Below are 22,056 nucleotides of genomic sequence, written 5' to 3' on the forward strand. Positions count from 1 at the left end.
CATGCTGGCCCCATGACCCAGAAAAACTGTCTGTGGACAAAAGCCGGCTCCCTCGACCTGTAAAGCGAGATGAGTGCCGCAACCCCAGAGTCGTCTGCAACTGGACTTAACTGTCAGGGGTACTTTACCGTTTTTTTAACCCATGTTGTTCATAATATTCTCAAGTGAGGTGGTAAGATTAGAACTGCAACAATTAGTTGAGCAATCACTTAAGAGGTCAAACAATCAATGCCTTTGATTGATCAATATTTTGTTTTATTAAAAAAAGTGAATATTATAAAAACTGCAGCTGACACAGACACCATTTTAAGTAGCATTCCTTACTGTGTGTGAGAGAAAGTAAAATGACCTCTCCTAAAATGAAACCTCCTGTGACACATTTCATGCATCATTTAATAATGAAACTACTGTGCATTACGTTTTAATAATATTTTGTCTCATATGCAAATTTACTATTCTCAGACTTACCTGACTTCATCTGACATATGGCCAGAGTTTGAATACTGGCACAGGAAGTGAAATTCCAAGTTCCAGCATACGGTGATTTTGGATTGTTGAGCAAAACACCACACTGGTTATTCACCTCATCATCAAAAAACTGAAAAGCAAACAAACCAAGAAGGCTGAGTAATAGTAGATTAGCATACAGTGGTACCTCGGGTTACAGACACTTCAGGTTACAGATTCCGCTAACCTGGAAGTAGTACCTCAGATTGAGAACTTTACGTCAGGATGAGAATGGAAATTGCGGGGCGGCGGCAGCAGCGGGATGCCCTATTAGTTAAAGTGGTACCTCAGGTTAAGAACGGACCTCCGGAACGAATTAAGTTCTTAACCTGAGGTACCACTGTATTTCATTAAACAGGGGTGGGGAACCTCTGATCCATGGGCCAAATTTAGCCCAACAGGGGTTCCAATTTGACCCACCTGGGTTGGATGTGAGGTCAGATGTGGGGAAGGAAACAACATGGTTACAAAGGAACAACTGGGAGCTTACCAGCTAGAGCTAATTGGCAGTGGCAGAATGCCTACAGTAGCATGAAACAGTTTATATTGAAACTGCTGTTGAAAATGGGAGTCTTCCCCATTTTAGCAGTGCTTAATTCACTTATAATGAAAAGCCTACAATGGAGAAAAACCCCTCCAATGACTCACATCATGCTCAATTTTCCTTAGTCTTCCATGCAGCAATGGATGGAAGTTGGAATATGCCAACTCACTGCCATCTGTCCACCTGTTTTCACGTGTACGGATCTCAAAGTGCAAACCAATCCAAATATTTGGGGGCTTACCAGGAAGCAAGGACGTTATGAAATCTGTTGGCATAAAAAAATAAGTATTTGCACATTGGATTGGGTAGACAGGGTAAATATCCCAAACTTGACTGCATAAGGTAATGCAACTTCTACTTCTGTTAAATTTGCAGCATTTTGTGGGCTGTAAATAATATTTAGACAATATACCCCAAAGGCTAATTGGCGCAATATCGGCAATTTGGCAGCTATAAATGGAAGCAATCTTTAGTTTGCTTTGATGGCTTTCCTCCTCCACTTCCATCCCTTAAGATAATTTTGGGCAATACATGATCTGCATTTATATGAGACTCAAGTTCCTTCTGAAGTTCAGAAGTTGCATCCAAAGAACATCTCCAACATTTTGGGGTCTGATTTTGCAAATTTGTTGTAATAGGTAAGGGCAAACTAGATCACTCTCATTTTCTTCTTCCTCGGATAACATTCACCTCTTCTCTTCGCCATGCTTCTAAGTCATGGAGAGCTGCCGTATCATGCCACTGATACATAATTCCCAAGGGTGGTGTGGTCTTCCTTTGCCAATTTTATGAAAAATGGATGCTGAGTGAACGTGATTGGCTCAAGAACACACAGTAAAGTAACATAGCTGAGTAGATACACAGCTAAATCCACATTGTCCAGAATTCCTCTCTCTCTCTCTCTCTCTCTCTCTCACACACACACACACACACACACACACAGAGAGAGAATGGACAAATCTGTCAATTTTAACTTCCCTCAGTTTTTTATTTTCTAGTATTCTGTTCAACTTGCCACATTTCTGCATTAGTTAGCTTTAAAAAGAAATATGCATCCACACACAACCCCCCCCAGCATTTTAATGTGCACTTCTCCTAATATACAGATTTTTACAAGCAGTTCTCCCTATCGCAACCTATTTTTGCATGTTACACAAAAGTTGTGCGTAATTTCCCCTAATATATGCATTTAGTTTAGTTTGAGAAATAAATTGTAACATTCAGCTAAGTGCTAAGCGTATCTGCGTTTTGGTTTTAGGAAGTGTGAATTAGGCACGATCACATTAAAATGCGAGCTGAATGGATTTCTGCCCACCTCCCTAATATATTATGCAGATAGGTAGCAGATTCAAGGAGTGGGAAGTATTCACTTGCATTTCCACAACAGTTTTTAGCAAATCTGTAAGAAAACTGGTGCCTACCATATCCGCAGAAAGAAAAAAATTATCAATGTTATCAATGCACAGTGTTTTATAGAAGAGAACCACACATTATAAGAAGTATCAAATGTTATCACTTTACCTTGTTCAGTTTGGCTTGTGATTGATGGAAGAGAACCTCCCAAACTTTGACAATGTTCGTCTGCCTCCTGAAACTTAAAATCCTTAGGGGGTACCATGCGGTAACACTGTAAGAAGATTTTATTATAAACACTCTGTCTAAAGTACCTGGATTTCACATTAGCTTTTATGATTAAGGGGAAATTTGCCGAGCAGAACAAAATCAAAGGGGGAAAACACCTTACAAAAATATTTTAATTGAAGGTGAAGGTCACTATTATTTATTTATTTACTTTTTATTTATTAGTTTTATATACCACCCTTCATCAAAAGATCTCCGGGTGGTTCACAAGAAAACTACAGTTTTGCAAATACTCATCACGTTTTGGAGATTCTTACAAGGCACTTTCTAATAAATATTACCTTATCCATAAAAACAAGCCAATTTTCGCGACACTTCCTGCGAGCTGGTTTATAACCAGGGTCGTGCTTCTCCAATAGCGATGCATTGTATTTCTCACAGATGAAGGGGAGTTTCGTACTGCAGCTTATCGTGCTGTCTGCAGGAATCACAAACACATATATGTATGTATTAATATTTATCTATGCTTATATTCTTACTGCATTTACTGTGTATTATTTCCACAAATTCTGAAAGGCAAAGGACTGGACATCAAAGTAGGGTCCGGATACAACTATAAACTCTGAATGCCATACTGTAGGGTGGTCATCAAGAGGAAAGGATTTCTTCAGTTTTAATAGCTGTGCAGATGGGAGACTGTCGTGCAAGCTGAACTGCTGAAATTCCCTCTTCTACACAGCTATTAGGAGCCGTGCTCTCTTTTGCAGCTGGCCACCCCCAAGACATCCACAAACAGGCACCGCCAGCTGAATATTTTGTTGCCTTTAACATCCAGAACAGCTCTCCAACTCCATAAAACTACTTTATTAGAAGTAGTGCAGCTTCTAATAAAAAGTCTAAAGGAGAACTTTTTCTCTTAGACTGAAAGTATGGGGGGAGAAGAGTATCTTAGCATTGCTTAAATTAAAAAATTAAGCAGCTTACCTCTGTACCAACTTTGATAAGAAATATGCCAACAATTCCTGTAGTATCGTTCATGATAGTGTGAAAATACTGAAAACCTAGGCACAATGAAGAACTGAATTATTTCAGATTTGCCCTCTTGGTGCATGTAAATATTTATCATCATTGATTAGCTTGCTCGTTTCTTTTTCATGTGTCCTACTGCACAAGAGATTTGTTGACTCACAGGAGAAAGGACCAAAATGGAGTGGGCATCTTAATTTTTGCAGCTACAGAGCACAGCTGCCAAATTCTGAGGTTTCTTACGTGTTTATCATATGTAAGAAATCCTGAGCCTCAAAGCTCAAGTATCTTGACCTATGACCATAATACGTTCATCATTACTAGATCATATTCATTAAGTGAATGGCGAAAGTATTTCAGACATATATAGACTCTGATAGTTCTACGTACAGTGAATGGTAGCGACTTGCAGGAGCTGTGTATTTCAGCCACCAACTTTGTCTTTCGTCCGATAACTGCAAAAACAAAAAGGAGATGCATTAGCATCAAATGCCATGCTACATCTCAACCGAAGTATCAGAAAAGTGTAGAATCTGGCATAAATTCTATATAAAGTCTATGTACCCTAAATACACTAAAAAGTGTTACCATGCAAACTAATGGCAGATAATTTTTAAGCCTTCTCCGTCAGGTATTTAGTAAATCCTAGTTTTTAATAAAACAGTCCCAAGAGCATTTCCAATGCCATAGTAATAAAAGCAAGTGTGAGACTTACAAGCAGGTTTCTTAGTGCAGTTTTTTTTTAAATAGAGCTTCCTCCTGCATTTCAGAAACTAATGTTTTCAAGTCAAGCTCTGTTTTGCCTGCAGTATGGGGAGAAGGATTGCTCCCACTTTTTACTCTGAAATTTCATATCATCAATGAGAATTAGGCATGCTCTGGATTACCCTTTACTCTGTACCCTCCCTAGTACTAGAGGAAAAGCTGGGGAAGAAGGATTAGAGAAGAACATTTTTTCATTGGATGCAGGAAAAACACTTTTGCTTTATATGCTGTCAGACAAAGGTATCCTACTTCTCACAGACTTTTCCTGAACAGCTTATAGCAACAAGAGAAGGTGGGTTTTTTTCTTCAAAAAAACCCTATTTTGGCACGGACATTTTCACAACAAAATATATCCAAGAGACAAAGAAATAAATTACATTTGCAATCCTGTTTAGAATTCCCGTTAGTGCAGTGAAAGAGGCCACAGACGCTAAATCACTTCCATTATTAGAACAGTACAGAGCAGCTTCTTGAAAGCTCAAGTGCTTATTTGGCACAAACCAAAATTCAGACCCATCAATATTCAGTACTGGTCCCTGAAGTCCATCTCCATCTACAAAAGAAAGAAAGAAAAAGAATGCCATACACCTAAGTTTAAACTAAATGAAACATTGCATGCACACACAACCCCACCTCCAATTTCACCATGTTATCTAGTAGTGGTAGATGAACTATTGTAACAAGGAAGTGAATTAACAGTTATCTAAAAAATACTGTGCATTAATGCAGGAAACTCTGCAACATCATTATTATTATTATATTTCCAGATCACTCTTCATCTGGCAATTATAGGGCAGCAAGCAACCATAGATAAAAGCCAACATAAAACCCCCAACCCATAAGAAATATGAGCATATGCTTCCCCATGGGCAATGCTCCAAGACATTCACTGCAGCAAAGCTGAGTCATTGCTGACCCAACACAAAACTAAGCAAAGTAACAAATGAGTCCCTCTAAAAGTTTCTCCAGTTTCTGATGTTGTGCTATGAGACACATTGTCCCCAAAAGTAAGTATGATATGAGGACAGCATTGTCTGTGGAGGCCTCAATAGCTGCAAGGGAAACAGAAGGAGCACATTCATCTTGTGGGGAGGAATAGACCAAAGGAATATGTATGATCTCCACGAAAGTCAATTGAAGATACCTTTAAATCAGGGATGGGGAACCTTTCAAGATGATGTTGGGAGTCACAATTCTCTTCTTTCCTGACCATGCTGATGGAAGCAGGAATCCTATAACATGTGGAAGGCTGTAGGTTCCCTATCCCTGCCTTAAGTTGATGAGCAAATGATCAAGGACAGCAATTTTATGAGCGATACATTTTGGAGATTGTATGTCAATGGCTAATAAGATAGTTGTGGCCTACAGAACAGCCTCAGTTCAACGTATTTGAGACAGCACTATGCTTTTATGTTCCATTATGGTGTTTAAGGGCTCTCTTAAATTAACCATCCATGGATTAATGAAGACAGAGAGACACCCTCTCACTTATTTTTCTTCAACGCCACTTGCTATTTTCCCTGAAGATTTGCCAAATTTAAGTTTCTATATAAAGTATTGTAAGATTATTTCAGGTTTCAGTCAGCTTTTGGATTCAACAGGGAACAAGCAAGGTATCAGTCTAAGAGCTGCTCTGCTTGTGTTTGAGTAAGTTGTTCAGAGTGCGAAGCCAAGCCAGAATCAGCAGTTATGTAAGATGAGATGAAATTCATTGGATTCTTTCCGTCATCTGACCACTGCTGGGGCTGGGGGCCACAGTACACCCTCAGGCCAACTGAAGCAGTGGTACTGCAGAATAGCAGAGAGCAGGCTAACAACACCCTCTGCTTGCAGGCTGCATTAAAGGTAATGAAAATAAGATAGCTGGGGGTCCAAGTTGCTACAGGCTGTGTTTGAGATCACTGGCACTTTGGGAGACCTATATGTGGCTAGCACCTTTATCAATGATGTGTAGGAAGCCTAAGTTGTTCGCTTACCTGGTTTGTACCACTCTGGTGTCTTTGGAGTACGACCTGTTGATGAGATTAAGGAAAATTAGGGCATGCCAATTTCCCTTTTATCAGAAGAAAAGGAGAGCTGGAATCTTCAGGAGAACCATTAAACAAAGAGTGAAATTGTGTTGTTTTTCCTTTTTACCCGAAAGGTGCAAGCAGTAAAGTTTTATTACAGCTTACAAACTTGAACACAACTGCAATTTGGAAAAACCAACCAACCAACCAACCAACCAACCAACCATGTAGCTTGCTGATTATGTTTGTTTGGGAGGGGCTCAGGTGAGTTGTGAGGGAAGGGGAGGTTTGGAAAAGCTGTGGGGCGTGACAGGCAAAGGTGGGTGAAGTATAGAAGGTGGGGCAGGGCAGGATGGGGGGGATGAGGGTTTGTGGTGAGGCAAGCAGAATGAGCAGGGGAAGTAGTCCTTTGTATATAATGCATACTGATTTTACTTTTGAGTAAAGAAGCATTGTTCTCTAAAGTACGAATAGAAGAGGCATGGGGATTTTTGTGTGGCAGCAGTGGGAGACCCCATTAGCTAAAGTGGTGTCTCAGGTTAAGAACAGTTTCAGGTTAAGAACGGACCTCTGGAACGAATTAAGTACGTAACCAGAGGTACCACTGTAACAAGAACCTGTGAAAGACAGACATTCCTTCTATGCTTGGGCATCATCAGAAAATTTTAAAATGGCATTCAATTATTGGAAGCAGAACAAGTCATGCTCAATAATTGTGGAGTGCAAGGCCTGCTTGATTATGTGGAATAAAAGCATGAGAGTAATTTTAAATGTAGATTCTTTATAGTCAATGTATACTAGACACAGAAAATCAAATGTTGATTCAAGGATCACCTTTCTTTTTTAAAGCCTCACATGCAGCTTGAGGGTTCCCAAGGACATATTGATGACCACTGAGAACAGGATGCTTAATTTGTTAGGCCTGCGGCCTAATCCAACAAGCTCTTATTGTTCTTGTAAAAAACACACACCATATGAAATAAAACTTTTTTCAGTGCTCTTTGCCTCAAATTCACAGGAATTTGGGCAAACATGCTGACAAATGTGAATAAAATGAAAGTAAAGACATTTCTAAGCCTAATGCTGCCTTCCTATGCACACTGACCTGGGAGGCAGCCATATTGAATATGGTGGCACTCACTTCTAAGTAAACATGCATACGACTGAGCTGTGAATGAAGTTTACCTTTAGCGATCTGGCACACCCATTCAAGTTGTGAGCCACAGTAGAAAGGCTTTAAGTAGAAATCTTCTTGTCTGTCTTCAGAATAGTAAAGAGTCCACATTGTTCGCCGTGTTAGTCTTAGAAACTGCACACATTATTAAGATAAAAAAAACCAATGAAACTGATTCCTGCATGTGCAGTGTAATATTTACATGCAACTAAGTTCCACTGTTTTAAGTGGGACTTACTATCAGGTAAGTGTAATGCAGCCTAAGTGAACTGTTAATAGACATAAATTATATTTCATTCTTTTAAAAAAATCAGGCTTTTTTATGGATAAAAAAGCACAGATACTTGCTTTTGTGCAGCCATATCTAAGGCAATCTCACACAGAAGTATGTCTGTCTAATCAAATTTCCTTCCAAGTATGCTTACAGAGGATTGTAGCTCAAAAACTAAACCACAAGGACACATGCACTTAAGCCAAGGTTGGCCAGGTGAAATAGTTATGGATCCTACTGCACTTGTAATTATTGCATAGATATGAAAGCCTGCTCAGGGTTAACTCTGTTACAGTGCAAGCCTACTGTATTCAATGTTATCTACTCCTAGGAAAAAGGTGAATGCAGCCTTATTTAATTTGCTGTAACAGATACACACACACACACACACACACACACACAGTTTATCACCAGTACTGGTTATCAAAAAGTGCATTATTTTATTATATATTTTTGAAACTAATTAAAGAGGAACTGTTTTTCAACTACAAAAAGAAGAATTTAGACAACATTTGTTACCACATTTCTCAGAGAAGACAGCAAGGGACACAAAATTATAAACTAATTTTTGTTATCGGTTCAATGCAATATTTCTATTTCATTCTTAAGTTATGTCACAGTAAGCGTGCTGTAGCATTTTCGTTGTATTAACTCAATGACAACTTCACATTGGCAAAGTTGCAGCAATTCATTCTAAATTTAATCTATCAATTGAACTAATTTATAAAAAAACCCCAAAGTATTCCCATTTAGTTATCAAGTGTATTACACCGCACCTTCACAGCTGCGCAGTCTCTAGTATCGTATTCATCTTTAAACTCAGGGTGCATAACAACAGTAGATACCTACAGAAAGAGAAGATACAGAATTGAATTGAATTGGCAATGACCACATTGTAGTTTTTCACCACAGGCACTCCTCCATTTGTGTCATTGGAGGAAACAGGGCTACACACACATTCCGTTCTGCTGAGTGAAGTAAACAGAGAGCCCAGACTTAGGGCTCATGGTTGGTGAATGTATGTAAGAATGTGGTCTTTTGCACAGAATTACAGCTGTATTGCAGCATTCATTTCCCTCATGTGCGAAATTAGCGTTCCAAAATCCTAGAGAGTGTCTCCACAAGCAGAGGTGGCTCCCTGCTTAAGAAGAATGCCTTTCAACCCGTGCAGGGCTGTAAATAAACAGATGGGACTCTGATGCACTGGAAGAAGCAGAGCACTCCCTCATGCGAAGGCTTTAATCACGTAAGATAAAGGAATGCCTGAATAGGGGCTGAAGTGCAAGATCACAATCCGATGCATAGTTCAAAAACGTCACCAAACATGACTTAGAGTTTCATGTGCGCTTCTATGATCACACAAGGCTCCTACATATGGGCTGTCAATTTATTTCAGTGAGCCCAAAAGAATCTGCATGAAAACCTGATTCTTCCAATGAAATGGATGGAACACAGTGCCTGTGATGGGAAACATCCCTATGCTTCTCAGAGCCCCTGCACATGTTAAGAAATAGCTAGTTCTTTTTTGTTGTATATGTGCATACTTCTAATACAAAGCAACAGTAAAAATGGCTAGAACTTTAAAAGTCTTTAAAAAATTCTTAAAAAGTCTTCCACTGACAAAATATGTCTGAAATAGTTGGTTTTTTTTAAAAAAGATGCCTAATTTCTTTCAGACCCACCTACATTCTCCCAACTAAGGTACAATGATATGCTATTGCCATCAGTTTAACTTACAGGCTTATTGTCACTCCACTGCCAGGATCCTAGAGAGTCAGGATTCCTCTTATTTAGCCCAATCCAGACCCAACGGCTATCGCTGTAAATGAAATACCATTTCAGTCCAAGTGCAGCTTTAAGCACAAATTATTCATCACTATAATCACGCAAAACAAGAGCCCTGTACAGACTTCCAAACTGAAAGCACAGTGTGTGTGTGTGTGTGTGTGTGTGTGTGTGTGAGAGAGAGAGAGAGAGAGAGAGAGAGAGAATGAATCATTTTACCAGTTTGCCAAAATTCCGATTATGCCTGCCATTTGTACATTCCGATTTACATGTAGATTTCACAATGCATGTATGTTAATTAAGAAATACGGTACTTAGCTACAGTGGTACCTTGGAAGTCAAACAGAATCCGTTCCGAAAGTCCATTCGACTTCCAAAACGTTTGAAAACCAAGGCACGGCTTCCGATTGGCTGCAGGAAGCCTTCCTGCAGAATCCTAAAAACACACACCACAATCTGTACTAGAGATCTTGAAATGTATGTATGTATGTATGTATGTATGTATGTATGTATGTATGTATGCAACAGTATACTGCTTAATCATTTAACTAATGTGTCCATTAGGAAACAATACTCAAAGCAAGGAGGAAGAGGAGGAAACAGACTTGTCACCACATGCTACTGAAAATAATGTTTAAAACAAAATAATTGAAAGAACAAATTTGCCGATTGTTCTTTGCATGTCAACAATAGCGGTTTCAGTTCATGTTCCAGAAGAGCTTCTTTTTAAAGGACATGACTATCAAATGCCACATTACCAACTGAGTTTGACCAGAAAACTAGCTTTCCAAGAAAGTTACCTTATGGTCTCTCTCAGGATGTCATGGAGCTCCTTGATTTCTGTTAAGTGGCTAAAACTAGGGAGGTGTCCTCCAAGAGCCTCACAGAATCTCTCCGCTTCTTCCCAGGTCCTGGTTCTCAGCACTCTTTCCTTATGAAATAACTTTGCAAAGAAAAAAAGAAAATCTGATTCAACCCTTTATCAATAAAAAGAAAGGGGCCAAAGATATAGCTAATACTTCAAAGCTACCTGGCTGCCGTATAAACCTACCCAATCTGGTTTCATACACACACACATTGCATTCTATTCTCCCTGTCTTGTTAACAAAAACTGCCCTAAGAAAGGATCACAAATTTATCTTTTTTGTCCTGTCCATATTCTGGAATTCTGGAAATTGTGGTTTTACCCCCAGCACAAAGCTACAACTCCCAGCACCTTTAAAGGGCAACTCAGGATCCAAGTGGTGCTCTTGTTCTGATGCATAGAGGCTGATCAGCCAGGGAAACAAAACCAAACGAAGATAATCTAATCAGCTAATACAAAGAAATGTAATGCAAAGAAATAGTTGACCGTGGGAAAGGAAGGATTATGCAAGGGTGTTCTGTGAGTTTTAGATACAAGTCCAAAGTAATTCAAGAATATGAATAGTGTGTATGTGTGTGTCTATGTGTGCACACACTCAAGTCACTGAACTAGATTAGCCTTAGCCAACCTGCTACCCTCAAGATGCTTTGGACTACAATTTCCATCAGTTCCAGCTGGTTGGAGCTGATGGGAGCTGTAGTCGACTATTCAATTATTTCATTTCTATACCACTTAGTATATTAAATATCATTTAACATATTACAGATATCTTAAGCAGTGTACAAAAAACTGAATAATCAACAGACACTTAAAATATTACAAAGATAGAGTTACATATAAAATGTTACATTAATACAAAGTTACACACACACACAGAGAGAGAGAGAGAATCTTCCTTCTGACACACCCTCCCTCTCAGCTTCTGGGTTCTCATCCCGTGTCCAAACAAAATTTCACAGGCTATAGACTAGATTAAAATCAACAACGCGCTAAAAACTAGATTAAAACGTATGGCAACATTCTACGTATCTGGCTAGGCTTTCCGAAACAAGCATGCCTACAATGGCATTTGTGCGCTTGTTTTTGTAAGGTGTGTTCGGAATGAACATCAGAAAAGATCTCTTTCCATATGGTGGAAATATCTAGTTCAACATTTTGTAGTGCTTTTGTTTTTTCTTCATTAAGATACTTTTTTTTTTCTTAAGTGTTAGCTCGGTTCCTTCAAGTTCTTAATATCTAGAGGGCATCAGGATAGTGAAGGCAATTCTACATTGCAGAGTTCATTCTCCTTTAGGTGATTTAATTGGAAGGATATACACTACCTTATAACAAGCAAGACCTGATCCGCTGTGCCAGCCTGGAGGGCAAGGGTCAGTAACTTTAGGAAGTACTTCCGGTTCTACTTTTGGTCCAATGTACTTCTTGCAAATAGAGTAAGCTTTCGTTGTTTTGCAATTCTTGACCTCCCACTTTCCAAGGTATTTTCCTGCTGACATAGCCACACATCCTCCACGCAATGCTAGAATGTAGATTAAAATCAAATCAAAATTGTAACCAAGAAATTTAGTATTGTTCAAGATTTAACACAGAACAAATAGTAGCACTTCACTGATCTCGAGAAGGTACTGCACCTGGTTGGAAATGACCCCAGTTTGTGTATGTGAGCATTTCATTCTTCCCATCTACGGTTCCCCAGCTATACTCTCCTGAAGAGCTGATATCGTGCAAGCCAGTCCAGAAGTACTTTTCTTCAACTCTGCTATGCTTTCTAATCAAATTGTTTATGAATTCTTGTTCGAATCTGTAAGAGTCAAGTTTCAAAAACTAAGGATGTAACTATCATGATCAAATACATGAATAAATCTACTAATCATAAATGTAAACACTTTACTAGCATATTGCAGAGTTCATTCTACATTCATGTTTCAACAGTACTGCATACTCATCTCTTGTTGCACAACACACATTTGTTTTATCTAGACAAAGACAAACACTAAAGAATACCTGTTTGTTATAGTGAGGTTGCACAGTTTCCCAAACAATTCTTCACTTTTCTGAACCTTGTAACAGAAGTCTCCATGCCTCCATTCCTATTTTAGAGAATAATACTCTTTTACTCAAAAGTATGCATTAATTATGTTCCAGGTTACATTTTTGCAAAGGCAGAATGGTGAAACTTAAGAATTGCTACTACTTTGAAATTGGGGATACACTAGAACACTAGATAAATGACAGATGCTTAATATTTATTTAATATGTAAGAATTCTAAATATTCCACTCCATTCTATTATTAATAATGAATCTGAAATTCAAAATGTCAGGCAAACAGTAAGCAAAATACTTTTAATACAGCCTCCAAGATTGGTTTAAAATGTAATTACTGATATAGCCTTACCTCACCAGTACAATTTTTATCAGCTTTTGAGTCATTCAAAATCTTTCCGTTTTTCATGCAGACGTATTTAAGTTTATTGTCACAAGGCAGGACATTCCATCGACCCAGCTATCAGCAAGAAGAGGGGGGAGATTTTTTTAGAACATTCCCAATATTATTCTCTCCATTGTTTATTGATTTTCAATGAAAGCAAACAGCCAGAGTAAACATACAAGTGAAAAAATGGGGAGGCACAAGCAAAGCAAAATGTCCACTGTATCTATGCATAAACTCCTAAGAAAGTAGTTGGATAAATATAATAACAAATGCATGAGTGCTAATTAGTCTTTCCAAAAGGGTCCCTAATAACATTTTTTTTAAAGTACAGTGGTACCTCTAATTATGAACATAATTTGTTCCGGAGTTCCGTTCTTAACCTGAAACTGTTCTTAACTAGAGGCGTGCTTTCGCTAATGGGGCCTCTTGCTGCTGCTGTGCCGCTGGCACACGATTTCCGTTCTCATCCTGGTACAAAGTTCTCAAATCAAGGTACAGTGGTGCCTCGCAAGACGAAAATAATTTGTTCCGCGAGTCTTTTCGTCTTGCGAAGCACGGTCCGTCGCAACTGCGCCTCTTCAAGCGGCTTTAAGAAAAAAGCGCAAGAGGTTTTCGTCTTGCGAAGCAAGCCCATAGGGAAATTCGTCTAGCGAAGCAACGCAAAACCAAAAAACCCTTTCATCTAGCGAGTTTTTCGTCTTGCGAGGCATTCGTCTTGTGGGGCACCACTGTAACTACTTAGCGGAGTTTGTAACTACTTAGCGGAGCTTAGCGGAGTTTGTAACCTGAAGTGTTTGTAACTCGAGGTACCACTGTCATTGAAGTCTCATTTAAAACCACGTTGTCTATATTACAATGCAGACAGGAACAGATTTCGAGAGTGCTTAGCTTCCCTGCTACTCTCTCCCTCTCTCTCCCTATTTTTTCCTGGATGGGAGTCTAAAAATGTAACAAGCCTGCCCTGTATCCCAACCTGAATGAGGATTTTAAGAACTTAAAAAGCACCCTGCTAAATCATTCCAACATTCTGTTCTCACGGTGGCCAACTCTTGGGAAACAAAAGAGAACACAGGCAGCAGCAAAAGAGAGACTGGAGGAGCAGAGGAGCCCGATTCTTTGCTCTGGCGCATTCACATAGTGCTACACTATTGCTTAAGAGTCACTGGCGGAGGAAGAGGAGTGTGGGGAGAGCGCCCTGCCTCCAGCCGCGTGCCATCGCGGCTGCCCCCCCCCGCCCATGCTGGGCTGCCCATGCCCCCAGGACGCGTGCCAGACCCGCCCTCACCTGCTCTCTGCCACCGTTAAAGAGTTATGTGTTAACGGGGCAATGGTTGCTCATGCACCTCTGCTGTATATCATAGGCTACAAATATCATATACCGAAAAACTATTAACCCACCAACACTGACAAGCAGCTGCTTTGAGATTTTTCTCATAGAATGAAACAGGGAGAGCTCACAATAGGCTCTGTGTTCCTGTTCTAAGGCTTAAGGTTTTCTCTGTTAGCACAGTGAATTGCCTTCTATTCCTCTGTTGTGACTGGACCCAGGAATAGAGAGGAGAGGCACAAGTGATGGGTTGAACTAGGGCCACATTTTATCATCAACAACTGCAAGGGGAAATGAGAATTGCAGCAAGCTAACGTTCACTTCAACTCTGCATGAACCAAACCCTACCCTTTCCAAAGGGCATGACAAAGCACAGTCCCAAGGTTGGGGCTCCACATTATGATGAGTAGGACAGCCTTCTTGCCTCCATTCCCTCCCAGGGCCCCACAGGTGTGGCAGGTGAGCCTCAAGAACATTCCCCATCCAGGCTAAGAGCCCCATAGCCTGAAGAAGCTGGCATCCAGAAATGCCCTTCACCTTCAAAGGTACATAAGGGTGCTTAACAGAGCAGGTAGAAAAAACCCTGCCTAGCTTGGCCAGTTTGCAGGCAGACAAAATATTCCGACTGTGCCCCCAAATGACTGGAAATCCCATTCTGGAACTGAGTGTGGGCTTGGTGGGTATGGGGTGAAATGACCAGAGGCCACATAGAGGCACAGCCAAGGACCATATAGTCTATAGATACATCACCAGACACAGACTCTTCCAAGGCAAATCTAAACATCGACAACTGGGAAACACTGGCCTGCGAGTGCTCCAATTACAGAAAAGCCTTTACCAAAGGTGTCATGGGTTTCGAATACGCTCGAACTCAGGACAAAAGGGAGAAATGTGCTAAGAGGAAGGCACGCTTGGCAAACCTTCACCATGATCAACTCCTGCCCAGAAACCTATGTCTCCACTGTGGAAAGATGTGTGGACCCAAAACTGGCCTCCACAGTCACTTGCGGACTTTTAAAACTGTGTTTAGGGAAGACAATCTTACTCGACTACGAGTGATCGCTAACATTTTTAGCGACTTCGAGGAGCTGAAGGCCGCTTACCCGAATGTCACAATTATTTGGGCCTCGCTGATGGAGAGGCGGGTTTGGAGAGATTGCAGGTGCCCGACAGCTATGAATAGGGCTAGGAAAGCCTTGGATCGGGCGGTGGTGCGTAGAGTGGCAGCCCTGGGTGGGTGGGTCATTGGCCACTCGGGCATTCGTTTCAACCTTGAGGCCCTCTATCGGTATGATGGCGTGCATCTTTCGGATGCTGGTAACGATGTTTGGCTGATGGATATTGCAAAGGGGATAAGGGAGTGGATTCAGGCATGAGAGTATTGGCGGCGAGCGACTGCTCGGTGGCGGTAGGCATTGGTAAGAAGGGGTTAAGAGGATGTGTGTGGGGGGAGGAACGCCATCACCTCCCCCCAGTGAACGAAGGGTGGTCCGTTAAAGGACTCCGGGGGGGCGTGGCCCTGTCCGAAGCCTATGGAGGTGTGGGCGAAAGGCAAGCCCCAGAGCGGTGACCCGGGGGAGCTCCTAGTCGACGTGCCTCGGCGGGAGACTCCCCCGATTAATGTTAACCCTTCCCCGTGTCTCCAGCAAATGGGCTGGAGCCGGATAGTCGATAGGACCAATGCCTAAGCCAATGCCTCTCATTCCTGAATTCAATAAAGTTGTGGCCTAATTCACCCAATTAACCTTAATTATGGTGTCTCGTGTGTTTATTTATCTTGGTGGGGGGCGGGAACTCGCCACGCAAACCTTCACCATGATCAACTCCTGCCCAGAAACCTATGTCTCCACTGTGGAAGGATGTGTGGACCCAAAATTGGCCTCCACAGTCACTTGTGGACTTTTAAAACTGTGTTTAGGGAAGACAATCTTACTCGACTACGAGTGATCGCTAAAGAAGAAGAAGAAGAGTCTATAGATACATCGCCAGACACATGTGCTGGTGTCTGTAGGCACACAAAGCAGCATTGCCTCACCTGCCTCCCTAGCCAGCTGCAACAATGCTCCCAGATGCAGCTGGCAGGAGCGGACTTCTGGGCTGGAAGTTTGCTAGAATTCAAGGGTATAATCCTAAGCATGTGAGTTCCACTGAAATACCAGGACATTAATTCTGTGGAAGTCTGTTAAAGGTTGCACTGCTAAGGTATCATCTTTTCCACTTCCATAGGAGGGAACTGGCTATGTACATAAATCCACATGCTTTTTTCCTTTATTTCCCAGAAACTTAAGAGGCACTTGGATCAGAGTAAGACATAAGCGACTTACCTTTCCTGAGTAAGCTACACAGTTGGGAGTGTTGTTGGAGAGAAGTTTCGGCTCATCCTGATCCCAGTAAGTAAACACTACTTTGGAACCGTCAGACCATTTAAACAAGGCTGGAACATCCTTGTTTATGAAGCCAATCCACACTCTGTCTGCGGTGTCTATATTCAATAGCAAAAAATAAGCAATTCAAAAAGCAATATAGCTAATCAAACAAGACACCAGGAGAACAGCCATATAACTCAAACAAGCTCACTTTTTTCAGAATGCATGGAATTATACAACAGATGCCCTATGACTAAGGCAAGACATATAGAGATAGGGCCAGCAAAGTGCATTTTATCCAAGTTGAAAAAAATATGTATTTATTTTTATTGAGTCTGTGATCTAGAATGACAAAAATTCTGGCCACAGATGAAGCAGTACCAGTAGTAGTAGTAGTAGTAGTAGTAGCAGCAGCTGTTGTTGTTGTTGATTAAATTTCTATACCATCCTTCATTTGAAGATCACAGGGAGGCTTACAATATAAGAACCCATATAAGACCATAAGAGCAAACACACCCACACTCACATAGTTTAAAAGGTCATAGATTGTTTAAATAGTCAAAGGCCTGGAAGAAGAGGAATGTTTTTGCCTGGCACCTAAAGATATATAAGGCTGATGCCAGGCAAGCAACCTTCTAAACCAAATTTCTAGTCATTTCAGCCTTAAGTTGAGATGGGGTGATTAGCATGAAAAAAGGCAGAAAAAAATCATGCCTATGCTTAGCCAAACTTACCATTATGAAGTTTTGTAACCACTATCTCAACATCTGCTATGGAGTGTATGCTGATAAGGTTGCTACTGCTTGCATTGCAAAGTTGATGTGCGTCATCCCAGGAAGCAGTGCCGCTCATTAGCATATAGCAAAATCCATTGTGGGAATGCCAATTAGGTTCACACTGGGTCTCCACATACTGCTCAACTGCTGAGAATAAATAAAACATGTGAACCATTCAGCAGGAAATATACACCGGGTGATGCGCAGAAAAAAACACACAATTTTTTTTTAAAAAAAGGAAAGGCAACTATAGCATGACACTATAGCATTTTTACAATTGTAAAAACTCCCAAACGTTTCCCCTGATTTTGTAACTATTAACTATTTCTGAAAAACAAAACAGCCACACTTGGCTGAAACTCTCCTCTCCCCTTTGCACCTCTTTATTGTCTACTCTGAAGGTTTGAGACCAATAGGCATTGCAAAGAATATACTTTTTGGTATGCTGTTTTTCTTGCAAGCAGGCTTCCATAACTAAGTTCTTCTTGAAGAAAAAAGTAGTTACGGAGCAGTGTGCGACAGATGCTGCAGCAGCTGTAAATATGAGTCAATTTAACTACGTAACTGCCTAACAAAAACCGAATCTACAATTTAATTCAAATTTACCTGCAAACTCTGACTGGGTATTGTTGAATGGCTTCTTGCAAACATAAGGAAGTTTATTCTCACAAGGATAACTCATCCAGGTACCTTCGTTGGCTTCCATAGCTACACAGCCAGATCCATCTAGTGGAGATGAATTCTGAATCTCTACAGGAAAAACAACAAGTATTTAGAAATTTAAAGTTATAGTATCACATAATTATAGGGCTGGAAAGGAAGAGTTCCAAACATTTAGCACCAGAAATCATTTTTTAAAAAATAAGGCTGCAATCCTGTTCACACCTTCCTGAGAGTAATCCACTGAACACCATGAGACTTTTTCTGAGTAGACATGCACAGAATTTGACTGGGCAACTGATCAGTGAAATGTGCTCACCTTGACTCCAGCTGACGAAATTCAACGGTGTATGATCTGACCACTGCCAGCCTCCAGAAATATCCAGCTGGTTTAATCCAATCCAGAATCTCTCTGCAATGCCTTCTTTTGCTAAAGAGTTAAAAATATTATGAGAGGAATAATACTGATTGGTTTCCACGCTGTAAATTCATAGTTACCATTTAGCTGTACTGAACCTAAGTATCGTCTTTCCAGGTAGCTTTCGGTTGCTAAAATAATATACATATTTAAGGTCAAACAGAAATATTTGGGCACCAGCTTATGGAGCACAGTATGTGATGTGGTTGCACAAGCATTATATGAATTTATTAGACAGTGGCTTAGTTTGTACGTCATGCTCAGCAAATCAATGGCTTAAGAAGGAGCCCAAGTATCAGAGGGAGTGGAAGGAAGATGAAAAAGGAGGAGAAAGCAAAAGGAAGGGGGAGAAAAAACCAAGGGCACATTTTGGGTCCAAAATTTCTTGTGGTAGTAGGAAGTAAGTTTGTGTAGAATGGAATTTTGATAATTCTAGAGAATTGTGCAGAGGCAACTCCTTCAAGAGACAGGAGGTGGTAGCTAAGAATCTACCTTGACACTAATCCTCTTGCTAAGGTTCCATCCCCACTCCTCAATTTGGTAGTGCCAGGTTTCCCCAGAAATTCACTATATACAATTGTACGTACCTTGAATACGGCTTAACTCGGATGCACTGGCGATGCTCAGCAAATCTCCACCTTGACTCTGGCATGAGACATATGCTTCTTTCCAAGTAAGGGCAGCCTGTGTGTTTAACTGGTAGCAATTTCCAGAATCTGCATCATGTTCCCATGCATTCTGACAACCATCCTCTGATGCAAGAGAAATAAATAATTAAAAAGCAACCACCTGGGTCCCATACAGGCACAGTAACCATGTGCTGAGAATTCCAGAAGGGGGCAATATAGATGTTTTCCCCACCCTTCACACGAAGAGCATGGTCACGCATAGTTAGAATGAGGCATTGCGATGAACACGAAGTCTGCCTGCACCTCCCATATCTATGTGAAAAATGTCATTATACATTTCAGTCCGGTGGTTCTCAAAGGGTGTGCTGCACTACATTGGTGTTGCAGGAGGGGATAGCAACTGCAGCAGAAAGATTCAAGGACAATCAAAGAAACATTTAAACATTTCAGTGTAGTATAGTATATAGTATTTTAGCAATGCTACTTGCCTGGCTTTAAGCAGACACCCCATTCTTTATCTTGATCAAAACTGTAGGTTGTAGAACACCATTCACCATCTGTAAACATTGCATTGTGGGTACAATCATGATGCCATGTTCCGTTAAATAGGAAAGGGAATTCACAAGGCTTTCCATAGGAATTTCCGTCCTTCGTATAAACCTCTGTAGGGGAGAAAATGGTTTTGACATTTGAGGGGGGGGGGGAATGGATATGAACGCATGGTAAGGTAAAGGTAAAGGGACCCCTGACCATTAGGTCCAGTCGTGGCCGACTCTGGGGTTGCGGCGCTCATCTCGCTTTATTGGCCGAGGGAGCCGGTGTACAGCTTCCGGGTCATGTGGCCAGCATGATGAAGCCGCTTCTGGCGAACCAGAGCAGCGCACAGAAACACCGTTTACCTTCCCACCGGAGCAGTACCTATTTATCTACTTGCACTTTGACGTGCTTTCGAACTGCTAGGTTGGCAGGAGCAGGGACAGAGCAACGGGAGCTCACCCCGTTGCGGGGATTCGAACCACCAACCTTCTGATCGGCAAGTCCTAGTCTGTGGTTTAACCCACAGTGCCACCTGCGTCCCTTGAACGCATGGTAAACTGAACCAATATTAAGACACTGTTGGAGTCATTCAGAAGTAAAGATTATTGGCACATGCAAGCTATTATTTACAGGTATATATGTGACACAGTTGCAGCATATCTTAATATAATGGTGTAGGAAAATGCTTAGCATTTCAGCCATATGCACTTCATGCAATAATAATTCATTATTACAGTGGTGCCTCGCAAGACGAAATTAATTCGTTCCGCAAGTTTTTTCTTCTTGCGAGTTTTTCGTCTTGCGATGCACGGTTTCCCATAGGAATGCATTGAAAATCAATTAATGCGTTCCTAGGGAAACCGCCTTCAGACCAGGTCTGGGGACAGTCTGTCCCCCAACCTCTTCTGAAGGCTGGGGGGGGGGGGACAAGGGCTTTTCTTCCCACCCTCAGCATTTTAAAAAACCCCGGGACAGCGGAGGACTTCTCCGCTGTCCGGGGCGATCTTAAAATGCTGGTGGGCGGCATTTTAAAATCGCCGGGGACAGCGGAGAACTTCTCCGCTGTCCGGGGCGATGTAAAAGCCCCTGGGAAGGCAGGCAGGGGGGCCAAAGACTTTTGCCCCCCGCCCGCCTTCAGAAGAGGTCCTGGACCTCTTCTGAAGGCGGGTGGGAGGCGAACGTCTTTGCCCCCCCCCCCGCCTGCCTTCAAAAGCCGTCCGGGAAGGCAGGCGGGGGGCGAAAGTCTTTGCCCCCCCGCCTGCCTTCAAAAGCCGTCCGGGAAGGCAGGCAGGGGTGAGCAAAGACTTTCGCCCCCCGCCCGCCTTCAGAAGAGGTCCTGGACCTCTTCTGAAGGCGGGCGGGGGGCGAAAGTCTTTTGCCCCCCCGCCTGCCTTCAAAAGCTCTCCCAGGAAGGCAGGCAGGGGGGAGCAAAGACTTTCGCCCCCCCGCCCGCCTTCAGAAGAGGTCCAGGACCTCTTCTGAAGGCGGGCGGGGGGCGAAAGTCTTTGCCCCCCCGCCTGCCTTCAAAAGCCGTCCGGGACAGCAGAGAAAGGCGCTGCCTTTCTCCGCTCTCCCGGGAAGGCAGGCAGGGGGGGGAGCAAAGACTTTCGCCCCCCGCCCGCCTGCCTTCAAAAGCCGTCCGCGATAGCGGGAAGCTCTTCCCTGCTATCCCGGACTGCTTTTAAAATGCTGGCGGTGGGGAGCAAAGCCTTTCGGCCCCCGCCGGCCTTCTGAAGGCCGGAGGGGGGGGAAGGCTTTGCTCCCCACCACCAGCATTTAAAAGAGGTCCCCGGAGATTTCCCTATGGGCTTTCGTCTTGCGAAACGCCTCCAAAACAGAAAACCCTTTCGTCTTGCGGGTTTTCCGTCTTGCGAGGCATTCGTCTTGCGGGGTACCACTGTATTATTATTTTCTCAATTAAACAAAATGGTTTTTTGTGTTGTTTTCACCGTACTTTATGTGAGGGCATAAATATGGATATATAGGACAAATTAATATGATAAGATCCGTAGAAGCCAAAAATCACTCAACAGTGAACTCTTGAAATTAAAAATGTCTCATGGCCCAAACCTATGGTCCCATACTGAGCAGCTTTCGGGGCATGGGTGTAGTCCAGGAGGTGGTGGTGGGGCAATTGCCCCCTCTAAATCAAGTAAATAAAAATATTTAACTAACTGACCAATTGCATTGGAGATAACTCGGTTCTCCCCCACCTCAACATAAAGCCTGCCTCCCGTAAAATAAATCCTGGGTATGCCCATGTTCTGGGTTCAGTGCTTTGGGAAAGGCATAACTAGTGCATCTCAAACAGCAAAGTTATTCCTGGGATATGTCAGTTCAGCACCAGCTACACTGATACACCTCGCTCCTGATGGTGTGGCTGC

At 42.0% G+C, this 22,056-nt stretch overlaps 1 protein-coding gene across 3 annotated transcripts in view; it reads right to left on the reverse strand.

Moving 5' to 3' along the window:
• Positions 1-22,056, reverse strand: part of LOC309517794 (lymphocyte antigen 75-like) — a 74,366-nt gene that overhangs the window by 38,758 nt on the left and 13,552 nt on the right. For 2 of the 3 annotated variants that reach the window (XR_014213260.1, XM_082197327.1), the window contains exons 3-24: positions 19,624-19,797; positions 19,094-19,258; positions 18,408-18,518; positions 18,035-18,178; positions 17,387-17,575; positions 16,611-16,768; positions 12,924-13,031; positions 12,532-12,617; positions 12,159-12,328; positions 11,850-12,046; positions 10,463-10,605; positions 9,615-9,696; positions 8,654-8,722; positions 7,618-7,741; positions 6,400-6,435; positions 4,801-4,976; positions 4,049-4,113; positions 3,617-3,693; positions 2,974-3,110; positions 2,573-2,678; positions 1,156-1,316; positions 469-598 (exon numbers count right to left, since the gene is read on the reverse strand). Coding sequence is in view for 1 of the 3 variants with exons in the window: in XM_082197327.1 (XP_082053453.1) it covers positions 469-598; positions 1,156-1,316; positions 2,573-2,678; positions 2,974-3,110; positions 3,617-3,693; positions 4,049-4,113; positions 4,801-4,976; positions 6,400-6,435; positions 7,618-7,741; positions 8,654-8,722; positions 9,615-9,696; positions 10,463-10,605; positions 11,850-12,046; positions 12,159-12,328; positions 12,532-12,617; positions 12,924-13,031; positions 16,611-16,768; positions 17,387-17,575; positions 18,035-18,178; positions 18,408-18,518; positions 19,094-19,258; positions 19,624-19,797 (2,808 nt within the window). In the remaining 2 variants the exon portion in view is untranslated. The remainder of the gene's footprint in view (positions 1-468; positions 599-1,155; positions 1,317-2,572; positions 2,679-2,973; positions 3,111-3,616; positions 3,694-4,048; positions 4,114-4,800; positions 4,977-6,399; positions 6,436-7,617; positions 7,742-8,653; positions 8,723-9,614; positions 9,697-10,462; positions 10,606-11,849; positions 12,047-12,158; positions 12,329-12,531; positions 12,618-12,923; positions 13,032-16,610; positions 16,769-17,386; positions 17,576-18,034; positions 18,179-18,407; positions 18,519-19,093; positions 19,259-19,623; positions 19,798-22,056) is intronic. The other variant, XR_014213259.1, reaches the window with a different exon arrangement.

This window comes from Podarcis vaucheri (assembly GCF_965113315.1).
Source record: "Podarcis vaucheri genome assembly, chromosome: 1".
In the NCBI taxonomy this organism is placed as follows: Eukaryota; Metazoa; Chordata; class Lepidosauria; order Squamata; family Lacertidae; genus Podarcis; species Podarcis vaucheri.